This window comes from Athene noctua, chromosome 1 (genome assembly GCF_965140245.1).
Source record: "Athene noctua chromosome 1, bAthNoc1.hap1.1, whole genome shotgun sequence".
Classification (NCBI taxonomy): domain Eukaryota; kingdom Metazoa; phylum Chordata; class Aves; order Strigiformes; family Strigidae; genus Athene; species Athene noctua.
In genome coordinates, this window is record NC_134037.1 from 116680728 (window position 1) to 116707290 (window position 26563).

At 42.8% G+C, this 26563-nt stretch overlaps 1 protein-coding gene across 7 annotated transcripts in view; it reads left to right on the forward strand.

Moving 5' to 3' along the window:
• LOC141956371 (sodium/potassium/calcium exchanger 3-like) overlaps window positions 1-26563 on the forward strand; it is a 285876-nt gene that overhangs the window by 237724 nt on the left and 21589 nt on the right. For 6 of the 7 annotated variants that reach the window (XM_074896962.1, XM_074897054.1, XM_074897140.1 and 3 more), the window contains 5 exons: window positions 4870-4964; window positions 18889-19081; window positions 19895-20006; window positions 22353-22425; window positions 25305-25396. In XM_074896962.1, the coding sequence (XP_074753063.1) occupies window positions 4870-4964; window positions 18889-19081; window positions 19895-20006; window positions 22353-22425; window positions 25305-25396 (565 nt within the window). The remainder of the gene's footprint in view (window positions 1-4869; window positions 4965-18888; window positions 19082-19894; window positions 20007-22352; window positions 22426-25304; window positions 25397-26563) is intronic. The other variant, XM_074897461.1, reaches the window with a different exon arrangement.

Sequence of the window (26563 nt, forward strand, 5' to 3'; positions counted from 1 at the left end):
TGGTCAATTCCAGCTTGATTATTCTGAGATTGACTGTCTTTAAGATGCTTGTGTGATTTGCCTTCGGTTTTACCATGCTCCATGCAATGGACAGAGCTGGGAGTGGGAGTAGGGGTGATTCCTCTGGTTTCAGCTTTCCCTGGACCCTTTGTGATGCCCCCATGCAGCAGGGATCAGACAGGATGACCACCGCATGTAGCTCTGGAGTAGAGTTACATTGCTAACTCAATGCAAAGGCTACTTTGCTGACCTTATTCATTATTGTGTATGGCAGAGCTCTTACCTACAGTAAATTGGTTTCATTAACAGATTAAATCCTTGAATAGCATTTAATAGTATGTTGAGCTTCAGGTAATGATTTCCATCACGAGTTCATATTTTGAAAGATCAAATACAGTTGCAGATCATTGTGAATCAGTTGCCATCTGTAATAAGACTCCGGGCGCTGACTCATGTGTGCTGGGAGGTGACTAGTGGTGCCTTTCTTCTGAGATGGCTCCAGGCAAACTGTGACAGGAAGCCCTAATATATCTACAGCTGGCTAAATTGCTCACATTCATAGCTACTTGGTGCTTGAAAAAAGTTCACACTCTCACAGTAAATAGGCAGTATCTTCAGGGAATGCTGTGATTTAAAATGAAAAACTGTTCCTTGCTTCATCCTTAGCTAAAAAATTAACTTTTCCAGTTACTGCAGGATGAAGCACATAAGGCGGTTCCGTTCCTGACTTGGCTGCATTCATGACTCTACAGACAATGTTAGAGCCTTTGTGGCTATCTGGTGGGAAAAGAGATAAGGCTGTAATCTTGGTCAGTTCAAATAATAATTCAACTCTGTTGTGTTCAGGTGTTACTTTGGAAAGGTTTTAACAGTGTCAGGGAGTTGCTCCGGCAAGGGAGGGCTGCATGCTACCTTACTGCAGCTGTTGGGAGGTTAAGAGGTGCGAAAATACTAGAAACTTCACAGTAGACAGAGAATGAATTCCAACTTCACTCATTTGGCTGCCAGAGAGACTGGGAAGATTTCATCTAAGAAACCAATTAGTTTGGAGACTAATATGGAAGGTGGAAACTTGGTGCCCAGTATGGCTGGGAAGAGAAGGGTATCGCCTTAATTTAAGTCTGTCTACTTAATCGAAAAGTTCCATTTCCTGGCACTGATGTCAATTAAAATTTGCAAGTCTTGCATTTGCATGCTTGAAAAAGGGGCTAAGTTGAAACATGTCACTCCTGAATGGGGGGTAGAAAATACAGGGCAGGGAAAGTTGTGAGAGGTATGCCAAGATATGTAGGTGAAGGTGTGAAGGATAAGGGAGTAAGAAAAAAAGTGAACAGAAAACCGTACTGAGCAATTATGAACTGTTTTAAGGAACTGAAATGAAAAGCTTCAGCAGAACCAGAAGGCATGAGGCTATAAAATTCATAGGGACCTTGTAAGACTTGCATTGCAGTGTGTATCTTATTTAGCAGTAACAACTTGTATGGTTGTGTTGGACTACATCATTGCACTTAGCAAACCTAGTAATGAATGAAGACTAGGGAAATTTAGCAGGTACTTAAAACTGAATGTTTTTTGCTTTTGTTTTGACATTGGAATTTCTTGTCTTCAATAAAGAAAGCCCGCTGGGTGTGTGTTCCACTGTGAAGCACCAACACTTATGAAATGTGATTTTAATCCAGGAAGAGGAAATCCTAATTTAAGTAATTGATAGACTGTAGTTAAACCTGGAATGGACTTTGTTCACCAAAGGTGTGCTCTGTTCTTTCCATATAATTGTCACACTCCTTATTTAAAAGTGGCAAATTGTATATTTCTTTGAACCCTGTATTTCTTTCTGAACGTGTATTTATTAGGGTTTTCTGACTGGTGTTTTGTACATCTTGATACAAATAGCAAATACAAATGCATTGTGTCAGTATTTTAGAATGCCATTAGTTATTTAGAACTAACTTTAAGAAGGGACATTTATGTTTGAAACAAATTGAATAGTTTAAGAGTGATTATTGTAACTAGAGACTGTAATGGATTGCTCATCAGAGATTTAGGCCTAATAGAGCTGCTCCTTCCACTTCTGTTTAGTTATGGCTTGGAAGAGAAATACAATTTTTCTGTCTTTTTACACTTGTAGTCAGCTCCTCTCTTTTGAATTCATTGACTGTTAAACTGAATTAGTGGGTGAATCTCGATCTCTCTCTCTCTTTCTCCTTCCACGTCCCTCTCCTTTACAGGTACAGAAGGACTACTGTGCAGAAGGATTGCTGTTAAAAAAATTCGCTAAGTACATCAGCTGTAGTTTGGGTTTGTAGCCATAGACTTTCCATAGATCAGTTGCGTACTTTTTCTTAAAAACCTGAACAGGAATCCATGTGATTAAAAAATTTATTTAAATTTCATTCTTTTAATGGTTGACTTGAAATCTTGGCATGGCTTGTCATAATTTCAGGTGTTATTTTAAAAAGAAAAATATTTAACTGTCCTGGGAGTTATTTCATAGACTGTCACATGCACACGCCCATTCTGAATACAGTGCATGATAGGCGTATTCAGCTTTTTATTCCCTATGGAGGTTGGTAGTTATTTTTTTCATTAGTAAGGGTCAGCCCAAAGGCATGTTTCCTGCTACTGAATAGATGGCTGAAAGACCTGAGTGGTCTGAATTCCAGAGGTGTCCTGGTCAGATTGCAGAGTTTTGGGTGGTTGATCCAGTTTTGGGTAGTTTTGGGTGCCTAAACTGGGGCATAGGTTCTCTGTTCCAAGGTCAGCACAAACAGCCCAAAACCCTGGGCTGTTTACTGGGGTGGCTGAGGAACAGGGCATGATTTCACATTGGGGCTGACAGGATCTAGTGACTTGCTGAAAGGGGCAGACATACTCTCAACCTGCTGCTGTCCTCTGTTTCCTGGTGTTGGCTCTGGAGCTTGTCTGACCCTCTCAGAGATTAGGTTCAGGTTCTTAAGTCAGCAGAAAACTAACCAAAATACAAAGTGAAAAAGTCTTCCAACCTTTTAGCAAGTTGAACCAGCTAATAGGGCTAGATGAACAGCCAAGCCAGCCCATGGGAAGAAGTGGAACGTCTCTGTTCAGGGGCAGCACACCATACCATGAAACTCCCTCTCCATCAGAAAATTGCAGCTGTATGGCATTTCAGAAGACTACAAGAATAAATGTATTAAGGATAATGATGCTAAGGCAGTAGAGGCTTTAAAAGAGAAAAAGAACAATACAGTGTGATCTGCAGGATGCAGTCAGCCGTGTACTGGCTCGAGCCTGGTACTGCACTCTGAGCACCCAGGTCAAAGCTTCCCCCCTCTAAGGCGATGCCGCTGCCCATAACCACTGTCTGATGTGCATGATGACACAATGGCTTCCTAGTAAGGCTCATCCAACAGTGGTGACTTGTGTATTTTTTACCATGTAAAGCCAGTGTGGGGCTTGGACTCATCCCTTACGCAAAAGGAGGAATTAATTTATCTGTACCTATCAGGGCACAGCCCTCTTTTTGGGAGATGCAAGGCTGCTCCATTGGGATGATGAGAGTTCCTCCTGCTGCTCCTTCTCATGGTCAGGAAGGCATTGCTCACGTCTCACCACAGTGACTCAGGGGGTGTTTGAGAGTCAGCAGGTGGAAGATCTTTGTAAACTGTAATGCCAATAGTACAGTATGGCTGGGAGCTCTGACCTTGACAGAAAAAAAGACTACGGTATGGATGTAGTGTATGGTAATTCACTCTCACTTAAAGTATACTTAATAGAGTTGCCCATTTTAAACAGAGACTGAAACTTCTTTGGAATTGATCAGAATAGTGCTGCACAGCAAAGGAGGGTGTGAATTTCTGAGGTAAAGGAAAACTTCCAATAAAACAACATCAGAAAATTTTGCCTGCAATTCTTTGAAAACACTGATGTACTGAGCACTAACTAACACTAGTGGGACTCAGGGTCATGTCTTGTGGATGACTGTGAAGACTATTCCAACTTGGAGTGGAAAGCTGTTTTTACTTCATCTGCCAGGGTTTTTGTTTGTTTGTTCTGAGGTGCAGAGGTGGTGGTAGAGGAGATAGCATCACTGCAAACCTTTTCATTAGGTTTCACCACAGGCAGGAGAGAGGAAACAGTGCCAGAGTTTATATACTGTCATGGTGTGGTGCATCAAGTAAACTTGATGCAGTTGCTGCAAAGAATGTCTGAGACAGGATGCCTTGCAAAACTTCATAGTTGATTTCTGCTAACAGAACGTTTCACAGACATCTGGCTAGCAAATGCTGTATTTCTCAGGATACAGCCCTAGTGCTAATCTTGCCCACTTTAACACAAGTTCTTGCCCTTCTGTCCGAAATTAGGAATGTGTTCCACCTGAGCTGAAGTGTTACAAGGCAGCATAGTTAATTGAGTTCTGTTCGAGTGCAGTCCAAGACCTACTGTGAAAAGCAGCCACCCATTTCCTTCTTGCTTTATTACTTTTCATCCACCACGATACAGTAATGCTGGCTTAGCGTCCCTTCTGAAGTAACTTATGCAGACGGAACTCTTCTAATTATATTTTTTCTTTTTATTTGAGAAAGTAAATGCTACAAATGATCAAATCATTTAATTCTTTTAAGCTGCTGTGTAATATGTTGAAGCTGCAGATTTAACGTAAATAAGCTAGCCAACCTGGAAGGTTTTATGCAGGCACAAAACAGGAATTATTCTTCCTCCAAGAACGATTATATGTGGCCCCAACCCTAACTTTTTCCTTTGCAAGGGGAAGTTCAAATAGGATGTGATTTTAAAAAAAAGTTTCTAATCTCTGGTGACTAAACTTGCCCTGGCTTCTTTTCCACGCCTCTTCCACTCACTTGACGTCATACTATTTTTGTCCCTTTCTAGCTCATTGACACAATTGCCTCAGAAATCGGAGAACTGAAACAGGAGATGGTACAGACAGATCTCACGGTGGAAGATGAATCTGCTGATTTGCGAAGGTGATTAAAATATTTATTTTCATACTCTGCCTGGACGTATCTATGGCAGGAATGTTTTCACTGTTGTCTCTTCTCGGGTGGCTTATGTCCTAGCACTTTTTCATCCTAGCAACATAGGGGGTGTAGATAATCTTGCTCTTGATTCAAGGAGTTTGCCTTTGTGCAGGAAGAGTGCTCAGAGATTCAGCTGTTTTGTGTATTTGCATCAATATCTTCCAAAAGCAGCTGAACTTCACTTCTAATAACTTGTTACAAACCTTGGATACTGATGAATGTGTAAAGCAGGAAACTACTAGTGTTATTCCCATTGTTTATGGCAATGGACTTTGCTTTCACACTGTAAAGACTAAAAATGTCCACTGCTTCCAGTGGCTCTGTGAAGATTCAACATACAATAACGTGATTTAGGTTAAGAGGTAAAATATAGACTGTTATGAGCTGATAGTTGTGTGGGTTATGTGTTTAAGTTAAGTTCATTTGTATGTGAGTATCTTGCACATCAAAAAAAATATGATAGGGGCATTTCCTTAACCTTAAAATTATTTGAGATGCATATTACAGTGCAGAAAAAAGATCTGGCTTTTTAAAATAAGTCATGCCACGTAGGTGTGAACTGTGGAAATTTGTAATGTTAGATTTGTACCTTTTAAGGGGGCGTAGTGGGACCCCAGCATTTTGGCTTTGCTATGGCTGTTTGGTAATGTCTGTTAAATTGACATCTGGAGGATATTCAATATTTTAATCATTGTGTCAACAGGAGAACATTATTTTTTACTTAATGTTGAAATATTTGTTGCAAGAGGAAGGCAACCCATGCATTCATTCTGTTTTATCTGACTGCACAGTCTGGGCCAGCTCTGGAGCTGATGGGCTTTGTTCTTCAAGGCATCGAGTTAATGAAGTGGATAATAGTTTGTTATTTAGAATTACATCCATTTTTTTTAGCTTTTTTTTCTTTCTATGAATACTTTTGAAATGTGCTAAAACTTACTACAATATATATTTAAATTATTTCAATAGCAGATTGAGCAGCACCTTTGTTGCCCAAGTGGTACAGAACGTAAGACAGCTGAACTAATTCAAGTCCTTGTCTGTGCCCCTGGTTGCACATTATTCAAGTTTTAAAGCTTTTGAAAGCACAGTTCTTTTACAGCAGCAGAAAGGATACATTCTGAATTTCGGTAGATTCAGCTAATTAATTTCAACAATCATTAGCTAGTCTTCCATTAAGAAAAGGTTTCTTGTATCTTTGAATACACCATATGCATGAAGGACTTAAGATCTACTGGTTCTAAAATCTTGGTGGAAACAAATCTCCCCATTTTACAGATTCAGGGGGTTTATTTACTGGGTTTTTTAAATAGATTTTTAAATTGAATTTGGTTTTTGAGCGCAAATATATTTTGATTAAAATATCTAAGTAAAGCTAATGTAATAAAGTGAATAATGCAATTTCCATGGCTACTTAACTGAATTCAATTTCAGAATTTTTGTTCAGAAGTTTGTATTTTGATGTGGCATTTGGATTTGCATCTAGAGAAAACTGAGCTAAAAGAAATACCTCTTCCTTTCTCATTTTTTCACCTTGGCATCACCTAGAACAGTTTTAGAAAGGCAGCAGTTGCAAGAGCTCTCAACTCTATTCAGAAAAATAAGTATGTGAAATCACGTCCACAACTTTAGTGTTGTTGTGTGTGAGTTTTGTTTGGTTTTGTTGTTGTTGGGTTGGAGAGTTTTTTGTGATTGTGTGGTGACTTTTGGATTTATACTGCTCCCCCCTCCAGCTGTATTTTGAACTTGTCTCCCTGGTTTACACCTGTGGCCCAAGTAATACTGAGAATGATTCAAATAACTGGACCTACAACTTTGACTTGTATGCATGTAAAAGCCAGGCAAAAAAAGAGGCTTCTAAAAATGTGTTTTAAGTGGGTTGCTCACACCATCTTATTTCAATATTCCACAGTGTCTGATACCTGGACTTTTTCCTAGCGCAGACACATACCTCAGTAATGCAAATGAGTGGAGTTGTCAGAAAAGGGCACAAGTGGGATAAATTTCTGACCTGCACTGTAGTGGTGACCTGTGAAATGGTAACTAGAGAGCTTCTGCATGCTATGCCTGCCTAGGTCCATGTAGGACGGGGGGCGGGGGGCATGCATCACATGACTGGTGGCATCCAGATGGTCTTTTAGGAGGCGTTCAGCCTCCCTTGAGGGCCCTAGGACCCCTGCGTCTGTTGCCTTTGTGAACGATCATGAGGGGAGAAAGCTTGCTGCTGTCCCTCTGTAGGGAAGGCTGTAAAGCCCCAGTCTTCCTGGAGCATTTGGCGCCTGTGCAACGATTCAGGGATGCTTTGCTAGTGGTGGCAGCTGCTGCAGCTTATTTCCTTCCTGCTCTGTTACCATGACAGAAACATGGGCAGAACTTTGCTCTCTCCCTTGTGTTTTATACTGGACAGCCCTCTGGCCTGTTTCTTCTACATTTTTTCCACAGCAGTTGAGTCGTCTTCTATGTCTTGCATGGTGAATTGCTTCTGTTGGTGTTGACAGGTAGGCAAGTATCTAACAACCTTTTCCCCAGCAGCTTTGTCCTGTCCCTTCAGCTATAATGGGATAGAGGATAAAGTGACCGTCCATCTGCTGAGGAGTGGACGTAATGCTCAGCAGAGGCTTTCCACCCTCTCTCAGCTGATGCTCAGTATAGCTGTATAGGCTAGGCTGGTCCAATTAAGGCCTGCTAAATTGAAGGATTGAGAGAAATCCAGGCACTTCTGCAGTGGGGAGTTAAAATGGGTTAAATGTGGGGAGCCTTTGGTGGGACTGGAGCAAGGTTCACATTCATCTGCAATTTTAGACAGATTCACTTTACCTGTCTGTTGCTGTTCTCTTTGCCCTTATGACTGGGAAAGAAACGAGGAATATTCCTTGCTGCTGAGTAACAGTGGAGTGGGAGAACAATCTGGACACAGAGCTGTGTCTTGCAAACCATGGCAAAGAATCGACAGCAAGGCTTGTTAAGTTGCATCACTGGGGAGATTCTGAGCATCCTACTGCCATAAGCAAAGAGCAGACTTCTCTCACTCTTCCTGGGTAACATGCTCCTGGTGTGCAAGTACTCTAAAAACAGAGGCCAATCCAGGCAAAAAAAAAAAAAAAAAGAGTGAGGAAATGCAGACACACTCAAGCACAAGTTAGAGTCCTTATCATTATAGTATCAAACCCGGTCTCTTACTATGACTCTCCTTCTGGCTAGTGAGTTTATCTGGGATGATAGATTAAACCCAGGGCTGCTCTTTCATTTGGGCTGATAACCAGCCTGTCCATAGTGTGAGAGTAGACTGAATCCCTTAAATGCTGATGGTCATCTAGGTCCTTCCTACAACTCCTCTCATGCCCTCAGAAGGGTGGGTAAGTTCTTCCACAGAGGAGATTGTGTGTGTAAATCCTGCAGCAACTGGTTTAGTTTAATTTAACATAGCAAGCCCATGGAACGGTATTAGTCATCCGATAGGATGTGCACACAAGATGATCCATTTTCAGTGTGTCTGTAATCCCAAAGAGAGAAAAGTCCATTCCTCAGGGCAGTGTTTGTTAGTACAGGAGATTGGGGAGATTAGCGGTAGTTTCAGAGAGCAGATCAGCTCATTGTCCCAAGTTTCACAAAAAAATGGGAGAAATATTAAAAGTTTTAAGTTTTACAAGGTTAGAGCAAGAGGCATAGGTAGGATTTGACAGACCAAAAGAGAATTGCTGTAGTGAGCAGGAGGGCAGGAGCATTTGCTTCGTAGGTACATGATTAAGGTGTATTTTATAGCCCTGTAGGTATGAGGGAGAGGATCATCCTGGTTACAGTCTTCAACCTGTTCTTTGTCCTTTTTACTGTGAGCTAAGTCTAATCAGGATGCAGCACAGCATTGTTTTTCTTGGCAGTTATCTCTGTTTACTTCCCACATGCTTACAGGTTTTCTCCAATCTAAGGAAACTTTCATGAATCATGTATTTTCTTTAATTCATTGTGAGTTGCGTTGAAACTCCTCTCCTACTGTAGATAAACCAGTGTAGTACCCCTGCATTAAAGTAGAGCATATGTGGATGTTGATTCATGTTTCAATTTTGAGTTTAACATGACCTAGTCAGATTGTCTTTTATAGGGAGTCACTGTAAAAACAACCACCACCACCTCCCCAAAAAAACCCAACCCAAACAAAAACCCCCAAAAGTAAAACCAGGAGAGAAATTTAATTTTGTTGCATAATATGCAGCATATTTTGCTAGTGCTTAGGTTACAGCAACTTCTTATTCTGTACACTTAAACTGATCACGTGGTCATGAGGAATTCAAATAGTTCTTCTTTCCATGCTGTTGTAAATGTGCATCTGTGATGGTTTGACTCTGGCTAAATGCCAGGTATCCACCAAGTCGCTCTATCACTTCCCCCCCCCCCCTTCCCTTTGTTTTCTCAACAGGGTAAAGAGGGGAAAGAAGATAAACTAACCCTTGTGGGTGAAACAAAAGCAGTTTTAATATAAGCAAAGCAAAGCAAAAGTCCGCGCGCGGAAGCAAAAGCAAACAGATTTATTCTCTACTTCCCATGAAGAGGCGATGTCGGGCCTTCTCAGGAAGCAGGGCTCCAATACGCGTAGTAGTTGCCTCGGAGGACCAAGGGTGACCCCACCCCCTTCCTCCTTTCTCCCAGCTTTATACTGAGCAGACGTCATATGGTATGGAATATCCCTTTGGTCGGTTTGGGTCAGCTGTCCTGGCTGTGTCCCCTCCCAAGATCTTGCCCACCCCGTCCCACTGGGGAAAATATCAGAAAGAGCCTTGGTGCTGTGTAAGCACTGCTCAGCAGCAGCCACAACACCAGGGTGCTATCAACACCCTGCAGCTCCCAGCATAAACCACAGCACCGTGAGGGCTGCTATAGGGGAAAACCGATTCCAGTTCAGCCAGACCCAATACAGTCTCCACCCCTTATTCCATACCATTTACGTTATGCCCAGGTCCCACATAATATTCATTTATCTATTCCATAAGCTTTCTTCACTTCTTCAGATGTTCAGTGTCTTGGCTTCCATCTGTCAAGATAGATGCTCAGGACAGAAGTATGCTTGACCGTTGGACTCCAGCACCGGCTAGGTTTGGGTCGTCATTGCACGTGTCTGGTTCACTCTTCATCGTTCCTACTTCCTCCATCACTTCCTGCAACATACAACTCATCCCACAGATTACTTTCCCCCCAAGGTTAAATGTTCTTGAGGCACACACTGAGTAGTCCCATCCTCCCGCATTACCCACCAAGTACATCCAGGTCCCTGGGCAAAGACAATCCCACGAGTGGGCTTGCCTTTTCCCAAGGGAGGAGCAATCCACACTGCCTTCCCCAGCCACCTCCCTGTGTGTACTACAGGGACCTTATCTCCTCCCACAGTATGAAGGGGGTTTGTTTGGGCAGGCCCAGGACGGTTAACAGATCCTCTGGTATTAATTAGCCAAGTGGCTTCTGCTAAATTTATATCCCAATGCTTCCATCCCCCATTGTCCAATGCTCTCAACATAGTCTTCAACAGTCCATTATATCTTTCAATCTTTCCAGACGCTTGTGGGTAATAAGGGATGTGATACACCCACTCAATGCCGTGTTTCTTTGCCCAGGAGTTTATAAGATTATTTCGAAAATGGGTCCCGTTGTCTGACTCGATTCTTTCAGGAGTACCATGTCGCCATAAAATTTGCCTTTCAAGACCCAAGATGGTATTTCGGGCAGTGGCATGATTTACAGGGTATGTTTCTAGCCAACCCGTAGTTGCTTCTACCATGGTGAGTATGTAGCGCTTGCCTTGGCGTGTTCGTGGCAGTGGTCCAATATAGTCAATCTGCCAGGCCTCACCGTATTGAAAACTCAGCCATCGCCCTCTGTTCCAGGGAGACTTTACTCGTGTGGCTCGCTTGATTGCAGCACATGTTTCACATTCGTGAGTGACCTGTGAGATGGCCTCCATGGTCAGGTCCACCCCTCGATCACGAGCCCATCTGTACGTTGCATCTCTGCCAAGATGCCCTGATGTTTCATGGGCCCATCGAGCTACAAACAGCTCACCCTTACGCTCCCAGTCCAGGTCCAGCCGAGCTACTTCAATTTTGGCAGCTTTGTCTGCTTGCTCATTGTTTTGGTGTTCTTCAGTGGCACGCCTTTTGGGCACATGAGCATCTACATGACGCACCTTTAGAGCCACGTTTTCCACTCGGGCAGCGATGTCCTGCCACAACGCAGCAGCCCAGATGGGTTTACCTCTGCGCTGCCAATTGGTCTTCTTCCACTCCTGTAGCCACCCCCACAGGGCGTTAGCCACCATCCAGGAGTCCGTGTAGAGATATAATACTGGCCACTTTTCCCGTTCAGCAATCTTTAGGGCAAGTTGGATCACTTTTACTTCTGCGAACTGACTTGACTCTCCTTCTCCTTCAGTGGCCTCAACGACTTGTCTTGTGGGACTCCACACAGCAGCTTTCCACTTCCGCTGGCTTCCTACCACACGACAGGATCCATCAGTAAAGAGAGCATAACGCCTCTCATCTTCTGGTAACTCGTTATATGGCGGTGCCTCTTGGGCACGAGCCACCTCCTCAGGCCGCACTCCAAAATCTCTACCTTCTGGCCAGTCCATGATCTCTTCCAGGATCCCTGGATGGTTGGGTTTCCCCAGTCGAGCCCGTTGTGTGATTAACGCGACCCATTTACTCCAGGTAGCACTGGTTGCATGGTGTGTGGAAGGGATGTTTCCTTTGAACATCCAATGTAATACAGGCAGCCGTGGTGCCAAGAGGAGCTGTGCTTCTGTACCAACAACTTCTGAAGCAGCTCGAATCCCCTCATATGCTGCCAGTATCTCCTTTTCAGTCGGAGTGTAGTGGGCTTCTGATCCTCGATATCCCCGGCTCCAAAATCCTAATGGTCGACCTCGAGTTTCACCTGGTATCTTCTGCCAGAGGCTCCATGTGAGTCCGTGCTCCCCAGTTGATGTGTAAAGTATATTTTGCACAGATGGTCCTGTCCGAACAGGCCCAAGAGCTACCGCTCGAGCTATCTCTTGTTTGATGTGCTCAAAGGCTTGTTGCTGCTCAGGACCCCACTGAAAATTGTTCTTCTTTCGGGTCACTTGATAGAGAGGGCTCACAAGCTGACTGTAACCTGGAATATGCATCCTCCAAAATCCCACAAGTCCTAGGAAAGCTTGTGTTTCCTTCTTGTTGGTCGGTGGAGACATAGTTGCTATCTTGTTGACAACATCCAATGGCACATGACGGCGTCCATCTTGCCATTTTATTCCCAAGAACTGAATTTCTCGTGCTGGTCCCTTGACCTTGCTTTTCTTTATGGCAAACCCAGCTCTCAGAAGAATCTCAATTACTCTTTGTCCTTTCTTGAACACTTCTTCTGCCTCATTGCCCCACACAATGATGTCATCAATGTATTGTAGATGTTCAGGGGCATCACCCTTTTCCAGTGTAGTTTGAATTAGTCCATGACAAATAGTGGGGCTGTGCTTCCACCCCTGGGGCAGTCGATTCCAGGTATACTGGACACCCCTCCACGTGAAAGCAAACTGTGGCCTGCACTCTTCTGCCAAAGGAATTGAAAAGAATGCATTGGCAATGTCAATTGTGGCGTACCACTTGGCTGCCTTTGACTCCAGTTCATACTGGAGCTCTAACATATCTGGTACAGCAGCACTCAGTGGTGGCGTCACTTCATTCAGGCCACGATAGTCTACTGTTAACCTCCACCCTCCGTCAGACTTTCGCACTGGCCATATTGGGCTATTAAAAGGCGAATGTGTCTTACTGATGACACCTTGGTTCTCCAGTTGACGAATCAATTCTTGGATGGGAGCCAGAGAGTCTCGGTTTGTACGATACTGCCGTCGGTGCACGGTCCTCATAGCAATTGGCACCTGTTGTTCTTCAACTTGCAACAGTCCCACCACAAAAGGATCTTCTGAGAGGCCAGGCAGATTAGACAACTGTTTTACCTTTTCTGTATTCACACTGGCCACACCAAAAGCCCATCGGTATCCTTTTGGGTCTTTGAAGTATCCCCTCTTGAGATAGTCAATGCCCAAGATGCAAGGGGCTTCTGGGCCAGTTACAATGGGATGTTTTTCCCACTTGTCCCCAGTCAAGCTAACCTCGGCCTCCAATACTGATAGTTCTTGACAGCCCCCTGTCACTCCTGAGATCCAGATAGGTTCTGCCCCTCTATAACTTGACGGCATTAGTGTACATTGTGCCCCGGTGTCAATTAAAGCCTGGTACTTCTGTGGATTTGATGTGCCAGGCCATCGAATCCACACTGTCCAATACACCCGATCATCCCTTTCCTCCTCCTGGCTGGAGGCAGGGGCCCTCTATTCCTGTTCTTGGTCGGAGTACTCACTGTCTGACTCTTGCCGTGCCAGGCCGGAGGTTCCTTCTTCAGGATCAAGGGAGGTGATCTCAGTCTTTCTGTATCTGGGAGATCGCTGGTTACTTCCTTGTGGTTTTACACCAGCTACATTAGCAACCTTCTTAGATGTCTTCTTGTTGGCAGGGGTCTTTCCTCGCAATTCATGTACACGTGCTTCCAACTTAAAGGTGGGTTGACCATCCCACTTCCTCATGTCCTCCCCCTGGTCGCGCAGGAAGAACCAGAGTTCGCCACGTGTCATGCGCCTTGGCTTTCCTTTCCCCCTGACTGGAACAGAAGAGAAATGATTTCTTGGGGAGCTCCTAACATCCAGGGCACTCGCCCGTAGAGATGAGGAGGTACCAAGACTCTCTTCAAAGTTCTGAAGCCAGGAAGAGGCTGCCTCCACAGTTGGCGTACATCTTAGTCCTTCTCCTGCATCCATTTCTGGGTAGTACATTGCGGCCAAGCCGGCAGAATACGAGGATGGCGCACCTTTAATCACCTTCCTCCACATGGCCCGTGTGCATGGGACATCCTCTGGATTTTTAGGGGCTTCATCATTATCTGGATCACCATAGATGACTTCCATCACTGCTAATTCTCTCAGGTACTGGACACCTTCATCTGCAGTAGCCCACTTCCCTGGGGTGTGGTCCATAAGATCTTCCTTAAAAGGATACCTTGCTTTAACACTTGAAAGGAGCCGTCTCCACAGACTGCAAATTGCTGTCTCCTTTCCAATTCCCCTTTCAATTCCTCGATTTCTAGCAAGGGAACCCAGCTGTTGGGCTTCCTTACCTTCTAGCTGTTGAGCATCTGCCCCATTATCCCAGCATCGCAGCAGCCAGGCAGCGATCCGCTCACCCGGCTGGCGGCAGTAGTCTTTCCGCAGATCTCGCAGTTCTGATGACGTCAGGGACCGGGTAGTTTCTGCCTCCTGTTTCAGTTCTGTTATTCCCTCTTCTGATACCTTTGCTGAAGGACCAGCTTCTTCCTCCTCTTTCTCCTCCCTTATTAATCGAGGGTATGGGCCTGTTGTTCTCCTTGTCCATTGTTTCTTTTTTACTACTGGGGCAATCTCTGTTGTTGTTATTGTTTGAGTTCCCATGTCAACCACAGCCCTTTGAGAGTGCTGAACTGCAGCTCGGTAAGCACAGGCCAGGCCCCAGTAAAGTGCTAGAAGTTGCTGATTCTCATTGGGATAGGCAAGGCACCCCTCTATCAGGTGATGTGTCAATTTTGTGGGGTTGCTTGCCTGTTCAGGGGTGAGATCCCAGGCTACAGGAGGTGATAACCGTCCTAGGAATCTGCCCAACTCCTTCCACTCTCCCTGCCACCCAGGAACAGGCCGCCTCAGAGCACATTTTGGCACCGATTCACTCAAAATTTGCGTTCTCTTACACCAAGAGCATACCGAGCTCCACACAACCCACAACAAGCGAACAGCATTAATAAAGAGTATCAATGAACTAACATAAGGATGACTAAGTACCTCGGGAGCCTGCAAAATAAAACCGCTCATGATGTTCCCGATTCCTTGCAGCATGTTCCCGAGCTTAACAAAATAAAGATAAGCAGCGCAATAAACAAGCCCGTGACCAGCACAAGAGCTTGTTGCTTAATAACTACTATAACTACAGCACATTTAATATAAAACTGCCGTTGTCGTGCCCCACGTTGGGCGCCAGAATAGACTGTGATGGTTTGACTCTGGCTAAATGCCAGGTATCCACCAAGTCGCTCTATCACTTCCCCCCCCCCCCTTCCCTTTGTTTTCTCAACAGGGTAAAGAGGGGAAAGAAGATAAACTAACCCTTGTGGGTGAAACAAAAGCAGTTTTAATATAAGCAAAGCAAAGCAAAAGTCCGCGCGCGGAAGCAAAAGCAAACAGATTTATTCTCTACTTCCCATGAAGAGGCGATGTCGGGCCTTCTCAGGAAGCAGGGCTCCAATACGCGTAGTAGTTGCCTCGGAGGACCAAGGGTGACCCCACCCCCTTCCTCCTTTCTCCCAGCTTTATACTGAGCAGACGTCATATGGTATGGAATATCCCTTTGGTCGGTTTGGGTCAGCTGTCCTGGCTGTGTCCCCTCCCAAGATCTTGCCCACCCCGTCCCACTGGGGAAAATATCAGAAAGAGCCTTGGTGCTGTGTAAGCACTGCTCAGCAGCAGCCACAACACCAGGGTGCTATCAACACCCTGCAGCTCCCAGCATAAACCACAGCACCGTGAGGGCTGCTATAGGGGAAAACCGATTCCAGTTCAGCCAGACCCAATACAGCATCCCAGTCCCAAATAATTTTACAGTCTAAGATGTGACAAATTTCAAGAATTCCTATGTGTCAGAGTTTAGTACTCGGGTCATTAATTAAAATAATTTTAAGGATAAAAAACAAACTCAGACTGTGATGCTCGGTAGTGCTAGACCATTGCAAATAGGCTGTCAAAACAGACCAATGGATTTTTGACTGCGTTTACCTCCTGCACCTTGGGAAGTGGTTTCTTGTAGGTTGTATGTGGTTTGCCAGATGTGGTTTTTCCAAGTTATGCCCTTGCCAGAGTTCACCAGGCCTGATCTTTCTCTCTGCCTTTCTTTCTTTCTTACTTGGATAGGAAATAATTTTTAAGTGTTGTTTGTTCCTAGTTTACCTTCCTGCGGATTGCAGTAGTCCTCTAGCTGAGGTGCATTGGGGTCATTTGAACTGGTAGTGTTTGAGTGGCACAAAGTCACATCATGATCAGATACTCATAATCTTTAGCTTATTTCTTGAGGGGACAGAAGCAGCTGCAGCAAGGAGGTCCCCGTGTATCGAGGTCAGTAAGATGTGGGCTCACATGTTGCATTCCTCAGATCTCAGCATGTGGGAGGGATTGTGCATGTAAGTACCTGAAGATTCCAAAAACCCAATAGCTCCCTACTCAAATCAGTCTTCCGATTTATAACAGTTTGGGTGTGTTTGACAGCATTAAGCCAGGCATGCTGAAGAGGAACACTGTGACCCTACATACTCATGCAAACTCTTAACAGCTTTAGGTTGTTTCAAGGAAGCAAGCAGTGCAAGGCCTTATAGCTAATATCAGTCATGCAGCTTATTTTGCATGTGATATAACTTTCTTTTGTAGGCAAAAAATTTTTCTCTCTTGGACATGTTCCCTCTGCAACATGTTTAGTTTCCACCTCTTCACCACGGAATGGAAATAAGTGATGTCTAGTTAAGCCCACAGCCAGTGTCAGTATATAACTTGTGCTTTGCAATAGCTCTTTGGTTTGTAACATTGCTAACTGTCTCCGAAGGTGAATGGAAAGTTTCGAGCAATATTTACTGGAGGTGCAGCACATGAAAACACTTTTGCAATTCATGATTTGACTTTTGTGGGAATTCATACATTACAACACTGGGTTCTGCTGGGACCGTCGTTGAAAGGGGAACCCAGGATTCCTATTGTGGCAGTTTCAGAGCCCTGTCATAAGTGATGTAAATGCAACTTCCCTTCTGCACACAACACGTTTCTGTGTATTTTGTGCCCCTCGAAGGCATATTGGCTAACAGCTTTTGACGCTAAGGGAGGGAATATCAGCGGCATTTTAGATGTCTTGCAAATCTAAAAGGCATCATAAATAAGCAAACAGAGGAGAACGACAAAAAGGAGTGGAGAGGCACACAGGTGATCTGGTAGTGATAATTGATCTAGGTAATGAAAAGTTTGAATGTCTGTGCCTTTCCTATCTGATCATGTAGTGAAAGTTCTCTACTCCATTTACTTTCTTTCCTAGCACTGTCCAGTGATGCTGCAAATTGCTGACCAAAGCTAGAAAAAAAGCAGATCGGTTGTTTGGGGGTTTTTGTTGTTTGGTGGGTTTTGGTTTGTGTTGGTTGGGGTTCTTTGGGGGTGGATTTTTGTTTTTTTAAGTATTCAGTGCTCCTGTGCTTGTGAAGTCTCTACCCACATGCTCTGGATACAGTAGCTGATTAGCATAATAAAGGTGGTAAATGCTGTTAATGATGCTTATTGCCTGTCCAAAACACAAGTTCAGAGGAGCTGTGAGGTGGTTTGTAGTGGGGAAATGCAGCTGTGTTGCCCTCTGCCGCTCAGAGCCTCTTCTGCCATCGGAAAAGGTCTGTAAGGAGAATGCAACCTCTGTGTCTGACATTTTAGCGAGTTAGATCTTGAGTTTGCAGGGGTTTTTTGTCTATGCTCAAATATTGTCATCAGGAAGTTGTTACCAGAATAACTGTTCTGTAGTGATTTGTAACACTGGAAGTATCACAGGATGAATTACTAACTCAAAAACGAGGAATTTGAACCAGCAACACAGATGCAGTTATACTAGGTGTTCTGTACCATATGAATGATGCCAAAGCTTTACATAACAAAAGGAGTTCTCAAAGTATTCCGTTTATTTGGATTTTTAATGCATAATAAGTATCTGTATCCTCAAAGAACTGTACTTCATTACTGAATTTAGCAGTAACTTGAGCTGTCCTGCCCCAAAAAAACGTTAATCTTGCCACATTCACACTTAGCTTAGCCTTTATTCCTCACATAGGAGTCAATCCAGAGCCAAAGGAATTAGGAGCATAAATTTACAATTCCTTACTTGCTTCTGATCCTTCGGATACTAAAATATGAAGTAAGGACCTTTTATGGCCAGATGGCAAAAATTTAGATATTTAGAGAATTTAGAGCATGGACCATAAAATATTACTACCACTTAGGACGATTTCTTAACAGAGCTGTGCCTTAGGGAGGGTTATTTGCTGGATTTAATTTTTTTTTTTTTCTTTTTCTGTCTCCTTTTTTCTTTTCTACTGACTGAGGTCTCTGTCCACTCATTAGCAAGGGGAACAGAGATGGATATGCAGCTGCAAAAATGACATGACTAGTGGAGCAGAGATAGTAATCTGGGGATAAGATGAAGTGATGCTAGTTTGTGGGCTTCTGTTGTGGAAAAAAATCCCTACAAGCAAACAGAGAAACTGCTTGTGGTTGGTGCAGTGATCACCAACACACAATGAGTTGCTCCATTGTCAGAGTATTGAACAGTCTATTCTGGCAGGCAGGACAGAGGAAGATTTCTGTGTGTTTCAGCTTTTGCAGTCTATCTGGGAATAAAAATAGCTGAATTGCATAAATACCTTTGAAGAAAAGTGTTTCCAAATGTGAACATAACAAAGAAAGGAGGTGAAATGTTCACTCAATTGCGTATGCATATACACCTGCATCTGAATCGACTGCTGAATTTCAACAGGCTTATGTTAAAGCTAGCTGTTAAATTGAGGACAAGTGAAAGAAAGAAATCTTATGGATAAGAGAATTTTTGTGTATACTGATGATATGAGTTCTCAGTAGGAGAAATACCAGTCCAGGGTGCCAGCAGTGCCATTAGTTTTGTGATAAGTCTGTTTGCTGAACTGAGCAATTGTTTATAGTAGGTTAGCATATCTAATTTAATATTTTAAAATTCTTTCACAGTCTAGTAAAGGACATGGATAATGTCTCTCCTGAGAAAAACGATGTAAAAAGCTGCCCCCGGGACTCTGGATATGACAGCCTATCTAACAAGCTAAGCATATTGGACAAGCTCCTCCATACTCACCCTGTGTGGCTGCAGCTTGGTCTGAATGATGCTGAAGCCATGGAAATTCTGCAGGCCCAGCCTCCTGGGGTAAGAAATTACATTTCAATTTATTTGATGCAAGTGTTTAAAAAAACCCCAAAACAACACCAACAATCAAACTGAAGAAACAACCAACATCCTGCCCCTGTTTCTTCTGTTCTTTGGATAATCCAAGTGAGGGCTTCCTGAGTGCTTGGCAGTTGGAGCAGTTGGAGTGTGACCCATTACCTGGGCTGACACGTTGGAGGACTAGTTTGGGGTCCTCTGGTGCTGAGAACTGGACTGCTGCAATTAAAGCTCCAAAGCTGGACCTTGCTAACCAGGGTTGCATGTAACAGATATATTTCCCCCATAACGAGAAAGCAATAGATAAATGGGAAATGTCAGCATTTTATACTTCACTAGTGCCTATGTTAAATTTGCTGGGATGGGAATCAGGCCCTGTGTGCTTGATGAGGCTGATAGCATGTTTATAATTCTGCCTCCATCCTGGTGCAGGAGGATTGCATAAATGGGCTGGATTTCATAAATGGGCTAGTGGGACACAGGAGCATGCCACCATCAGTGTCCCTTTCTCCTCCAGACTCTGCTGCTTGACTCAAGGCTTGGGATTTGCCGTGGAGAGCGTAATGGACTTGGTGTTGTGTCTGTGTTATACAAGGATGAGATGCTTTTTTAACTCTTCTGCTCCCATTTTACACCAAGCTGTTGGACCTGATACAGTAATAACAGAATAAAATTCTGAGATGTTTTATATAGATCAGAGATCATTACGTTTTTCTGGTTCCTTTTGTCTATAATTTGTCTCTATTGAGGCATCTCTGAAGCTAAAACCATGTCCTTTTGCCTTCTTCACAACAGATATTTCTGGTTAGGAAATCTGCAAGATTACAAAAGAAAGTCATCTCTCTGCGTCTGCCCAGTGACTGTGGGTCCTGCCTGAAAGAATTTGCAATAAAGGAAAGCACATACAGTAAGTTGTGAGTTACATACTTTTCAGTTATTTGTCACCCTGTATGAGCCAGGAGCACTCTGCTTTGGTGAAACCCACAGCAGAAGATACCCAAAGTCATGCACATAAGTGTCACAGGCTGCCCAAGTGCTCTTTGAGGAGGGCTCTGCCAGTGAGTCAGGCATATCCTGGGGAAGAGAAGATATACACAAATGCTTAAGTCTGTGCTGGAATACTTGTTTTATGTACCTTGCTGAATCCAGGATTCATTGAGCATTATGGGTAGCTATCCTCTTCTGTAGAAACACAGTCTATAACCCTATCTGCCACCAGTGAAAAGTCCTTGCATTTTCTTGTGCTCAGGGGACTGTTCTTGGATGCAACTCTGTCTTGAGCGCTCTCTGACTACAAATTTGGTGTGGTGTTTGTTGGTTTTTTTTTTTAATGTAATAACTAGATGGATTTTAACCCTCTGGAACTGTTTCTGATGCGAGATCAATGATTTTTCTAATTCCAACTATATTTGTTCCCTGTTTTCTAAAAGAAATGAGCAAATGTTAGAGTTCCAGTCAGTTTCAAAACAATACTGCACTCTCTTTAGAGGGTGTGAAAAATATGTTTGAAGTACAGGAATGAAAAAGGAAGCTACAACTGGTGAGTGTGTGTGGTACAGAAACTGCAAGTGGAACAAATGGTTCATTTCAACAAGAAAGTGAAAACTGGAGAAAATAGGCAACAATTTCAGTTAAACTTCCCTGAAGCAGAGGGTCTGTAGTTAACTGCTATTTCTGTTAGTTAGTAAACTGAGATAATTTTGGTTGGGTTCCAGTTATAAACAAGGCATGGCAAAGAGAAGAGAAAGCTATCGGTGATAGTTGATCCAAGTGTGATCTAAGACTGTGTTTGTAGGTTTGTTACACTACTGAATTCCTCACATCTGGAAAAATAAAATATTGTCTTTCATGAATAAAATTTTACCACAAGGGGGAAGTATCTACTGATGTTTTTACTCACCAGTCATAGCTGTGGTTTTAATTGTAGTCAGGGATCTGAACACTCCTCTTAGTCGGCCCCCAGATCACCTGCATGCTTACTGTCTGCATTGTTAGCATCTCTCTTAAAGAAATCTCATTTTCCAGACACATAAATGACCAGGTTGACCTGTCCTTCAATGTAAAGATTGGATGAAAGATCAGTATCTGACTTAAGTTTTTCCTCTCGTTCATGGGCAGACTTTATAGTCAGTAGAACTGGAACCTTGGTATGGATAAAATTACACCTTTGCTACTCACCGAGCGGTGTTGCTGAGGTATCAAAAGCATGGCTTTTGGCTTTCCCCACCAAACCCAGGAGTCTGCCTTGTTTCAGCACAGATGTCTGGAACATCTGTAGCGGTGGAAGTGCTCTCCTTGGGAGATGACTTTCAAAAGCGTTCCTTCATAGGTGAAACATCAACAGTGTGTGTACCACACCAGCTGGAAATTCACCCCCTCAGGGCTGGGCTGAAACAATCACAGACTTCATGGTCACTCCTTTGTAGGAGTTGTCCCAGGCTGCAAGAGACCAGTGTTCATGTGCTTCAGGAACCTGTCATGCTACATTTCATAAATACTCTTCCTTCTCTTCTGGTCTCAGTCATGTCCACAGGCAAAAGATGTAGATTGTTTCACTTTGAGCTGCTTCTGCTTGATCATTAGGTGAGATTTGCCACTGGAATCAGAGAGGGCTTAATGTAAGCCAAGCAGCAATCATTTCTATGTCATTATTATTGTGAACAAGTATTTATCTCAGTAAGAAGCAATGGTATGGAACGGAGAAAAAATGAAAGGCATTGCTTGTGCCTGCCTTCCTCCCCCATTGTGCAAGGCAGTGGCACAATGCAGAATTGTCTGAGGTTTTTTAAAAGTGTTTTCATGTTAAATGGTTTTTTTGAAGTGAATGAAAATATATGATCTCCCACTAGGTGCTAACACATCTAGGGAGAAGACAAGTGAGTAGAATGGAATATAAGAGGAGGAAACATAATATTTAAAATCAGGTATACTAGTATACTGCACAAACAAAGCCTCTGTTATTGATTATTGTCTATTAGCAAAATGTTGTGCAATTCTAATTATGCTTGATCTGTTCCCCGGGAATTACACTGTATGTTTGGAATACAAAAACAAACCCACCACCAAGATTATCAGTATATGCTTGAAAACACTTTTAGCAGAGACATGTACACCTCCACACAGTTGTTTTGTCTTAGCCAAACAGTATCTAGTTTGATGGTGCAAGCTTATTAATTTTCTTCAAAAATCTGAGCTTTCCTAAGAAACAGTAGATAGATGTGTGATTCTTTCCCTTTTGTAACTTTCTTTGCAGCCTTTTCATTGGAGGGGTCTGGAATAAGTTTTGCTGATTTATTCAGGCTCATTGCTTTCTACTGTATTAGCAGGTAAGATGGTGTTAAATTCTGAGTCACATTTGCTGACTGTCATGAAAAAAAGAGTCTCAAGAACTTGGTTCAGCATGATATTTATGTTGCCAACCTACAAATATTCCTAGGTAGTCTTAGAAGGTAATGAGAGAAATAAGAGATGAGCAAGTCTGTCTTATTTGGTACTGATTATTGGAAGGCTGGTGTTATGTTACCTACCCAGCTGTGAGGTGTTGCCAAGTTGAACTTTACTTTAGCTGATATCTTGTAATGCTTTTTTAACTGCTCTGTAACTCATTTAATAAGCACCATAAACTATCTTGCAATGTCCATTTCTTGAAATTGCTAGTAAAAAGCATTTTGGAGTATAATGGGAAAAAGCCAGATCACACTGTAGAATATGACAACTGAGAGATGTGAATATAAATTGTGAACAATTAAAATAGCCTCATTAGCTTTCCAGTTTATGGTTGCCCAATTTGTTTTCCATGTAGTATGCAGTGAAAAAAATAGCTGGTGTTTTTTATCTTTTAAGTGGTTTTCAATTTGACTTTAGTTTATTGGTGCAAACTTGCAGACTGATGCTCAAGCCTTACATTTATCCACAGACAGAATATGGCGAAGCTGCACATCTGCACATTTTCTGAAATAAGAGGGGAGAGGCAACTATTACGGTTCTGGTCCTTTTACTACAACGAGGTTGCCAATTAGAGCCCACAGTGGTGAATTCTGGTGTGGGGAATGCTCACTAGAGATGCACTTAGGTTGCTGTGCTTATAGTTTTTGTGGTGGAAAAACATCTAGACCCTCTTTGTTGCAGGCCTCGATTTTGCCAAGCTGTGCGATAATGTGATGAAAGAAGCATTTATACCACATAAGTAATTGGTCAGCACTCAGATGAGAAATGAGCTGAAACTGCATTTAAAAGCAGTTTAATGATGACAGATTCCTTATCTTGTCACCCTTTTAGTTCCACACACTAGCCAGGCTCTGGTAAATTCCCTCATAAGTGCCTACAGGGACCATGCAGCAAATACACATTTCTTTGCATTAGTTTATCCTTTTTTTTTCACTGAAGGCTCCCAAGCTGCTTTGCATTTGCTAAAACTAAGCTCACAAATGCACAGTAGCTTGTTGCCGTGCTAATGAGTCTCATAACTTGAGAGTCTCTCTGTGCAAAGTGGCTTTAATTTTCTTAATGGTATTTCAGTTAGCTAAGTGTGAATTTAGTATCCTGATGCAGTCAGGCCTCCCATTCAGGAATCACATACAAAACTGTTTAACCAGGCTCTTCATCTCTTTATTTTTCTGTTCATTTTCTTGTTGCCCTTTGGGGAAGGGGAAGGAAGTGAAAAAAGTGGCAATCATAACTTAGACATTGTATTAAAGCATCTTCTTAAACACAACTTTAACTCCAAACCCATCCACAGATACCTGTAATAAATGCAACTTCGGCTGCAAACCTGTCCAGAAATTTCAGTACATGAAGCTCACGCTTTAATTGTGGGTATGCTTTAGGAAGTGGATGCTTATTTCCCCATTCAGTGGAGAAACATCCTAAGTGTTTCTGTTTGCCTAATGTTTCTTAAGTGACAGCATCTACTAGGCATCCTTGTTCTCTTCAGGCTAGTATTGCTGGAGGTACAAGAGGAAAATGTATAAAGAAGCAGATGGGTAGCTATCTAGAGAAAGAGAGTGTGCCATTAGGAGGATTTCCCAAAACCACAGGGAATTTCTTACAATAGATACCCATTCAGTTTGTATGAGATGTCAAGCATTACCTGTTTTTGTATTGAGTCCATTACGATGTTCTAGACTCTAGATTATCTGTGGTACCATGTTGAAAATTACTTTTCAAATGCTTTTTAGCTAGTGTATCAGTCTCGTGCATATGCTTGATTTGAATTTGACCGGTGTTCTGAGATCCTGTTTTTTCAACAAGTTAACATACAGCATAGGTAATATTTATATTATAAAAATCCACTATCTGTGCTACAACAGATGGTTGGCGTGTTCAATCTTAAAAAAAATCACGCTGACACCAGTTGTATGTAGGATTCCTGTGCTCCATTTGTTCTCATTTACTCTGAATTACATAGGTACTTCAACTACAGATTTTCCACTTTAGCATGCACTGTTGTTTGAGGGTGTATCTGTACCAACTGGGCAGGCAAAAGGTATAGTATTGGTTGATGGCAGTACTCATACAATGTACATATAGTTAAGTAGTTTTGTCCCTTAAAATCTCTAAGTTTTGTGCACTGGATTTGATTTATGCTGTAGTTCATGCATTCATACATCTCTCTTTGTAAACACCCATTGAACTTCTAGTATGCAGGGAAGAGAAACCATGTATGAGAAAAAATTATAGACTTTCTTAAATTAAGTGCATTTTCAGCCTAGGACAGAGTAATACCAAAACATCCTAGCTTAGAAATTTTTATGGTAGCTGCCCATTTAAATTTTTATTCCAAGGAGTGCCATTCAACTTTGAGAGCAATCAACAGCGCATTCAGAAAATAGATTGTTTTCTAAAATGCTTTGTTGAAGTGTTAAGCGCAGATAACAATTTTGCATCTCACTGGTATGCTTGTAAAAGACCAGGTGTAAAAGCTTCTGCTATAATGGGAGAAAATATTGGATAGCTCTGTGGAAATCAACTGAAAGAATCCTGGGGACTTGACTGTCATTTGCACTTCACACCACTTTCCAGCGTAAAGGAGCCCTGGGTTTGGTAATGTTTTCACTGTGTGTTGTGTGTTAAAGGCTATTGCTACCTGCCACAGCTGAAGAAGAAAGTAAGATTCAGAGCTCAACCACTGCCAGTGCTCAAAACAAGTGCTTTTAAAACTATGAATATTCTTGTGAAAACCATAATTGTTTCTCTTCGACAACAGGGATGTCCTTCCTTTCACCCTGAAGCTGCCTCATGCTATTGCTGCAGCAAAGACAGAAGCTGAACTTGAAGAGATTGCTCAGCTTGGACTGAGTAAGTAGTTCTCTATATAGATGTCATTCCCTGTAGCACTGCTGTAAGCTTGACGAAAAAGTCTGTATCAGTAAGCAGTTCATATTGGTCAATGATGATACATATTTTATTTAGAAAAGCAGCTTTTTTTACTGGGAAGGCCAAACCTTGTACTTGCCAAACAGTGACCTTGATGCTCTTCCTTCCTTCTGTGCCTTCTGTGATATTTTTGTTAGTGCTGTTTCCTTCCTTCCTTCTCCTCTCTCCTCTCTGGGCAGCCCTCAGGCAAAGCAAGTCTTACAATCCCCAGGCAGAGGTTTGATGAAGCTTCTCCTCTAAGGGCTGATGTTGGCTGCAAGCTCACATAGCAGGCACTAGCTTGGTAACATGTGGAGCTGCCAGGAGAATGTAGGAACTGAGGTTCATTGTTAATAAAACTTCAGATTGACATCTTAGACTGGTGATTTTGAGATCAGTGACTAAATGCAGTAGCATATTAATAAAAGGAGAGTATAGGTAGGATCTGCAGAATGTATCCATGTGTGTTCATTTGAAATTTAAAAAATAATAATAAAATTAAAAAGGCAATGCTTGCATCGCTTGATTGCTACAACCAAATACCGGCTCCTTGTAAAATGTACCTTCAGCTTGCAGGAGATGCAAAGCCTGGCGGGATTTCAAACATGGGCTCCACCCAGATGAATCGTTGAGCAACTCCAGCAAAGTGCTGAATGGCCTCATTTCCTTTTGCAGGAAGGGAGGGTTGACTGTCAGCGGTCTTTGTCCCAGTAGATTTTTTGAATCATCTTTGCTTTAGAAGTGGATCCTCACTAAAGCGGAATGTTAGTGTGAGGCTTTCTAGAACTATTTAGTGGGACTTTGCAGCAAAGCCCTACACAGGGAAGTATTGCACTGTTTTGCAGTTTGTTTTGGTGCAGTGGCAATGCAATTAAGAAATTTGTTTTAGAGAGGAGGCAAATTATTTATACACTGCTTATTACAAGCTTAGGTGAAAGTATGGATTTTCATGGGAATCGATTAGGTGCGTGTTTGGGGACGGGGTGGGGGGAAGAAAAGGTCAGTCTGGGATACAGTGTAGTGAAGAGACAGTCTCCCAGTGCCACATGGAAGCCTTAAAGTAACTTTAGGCGAGTTACTGTATAGGAGATGATAATGGTGCTGTTGAGC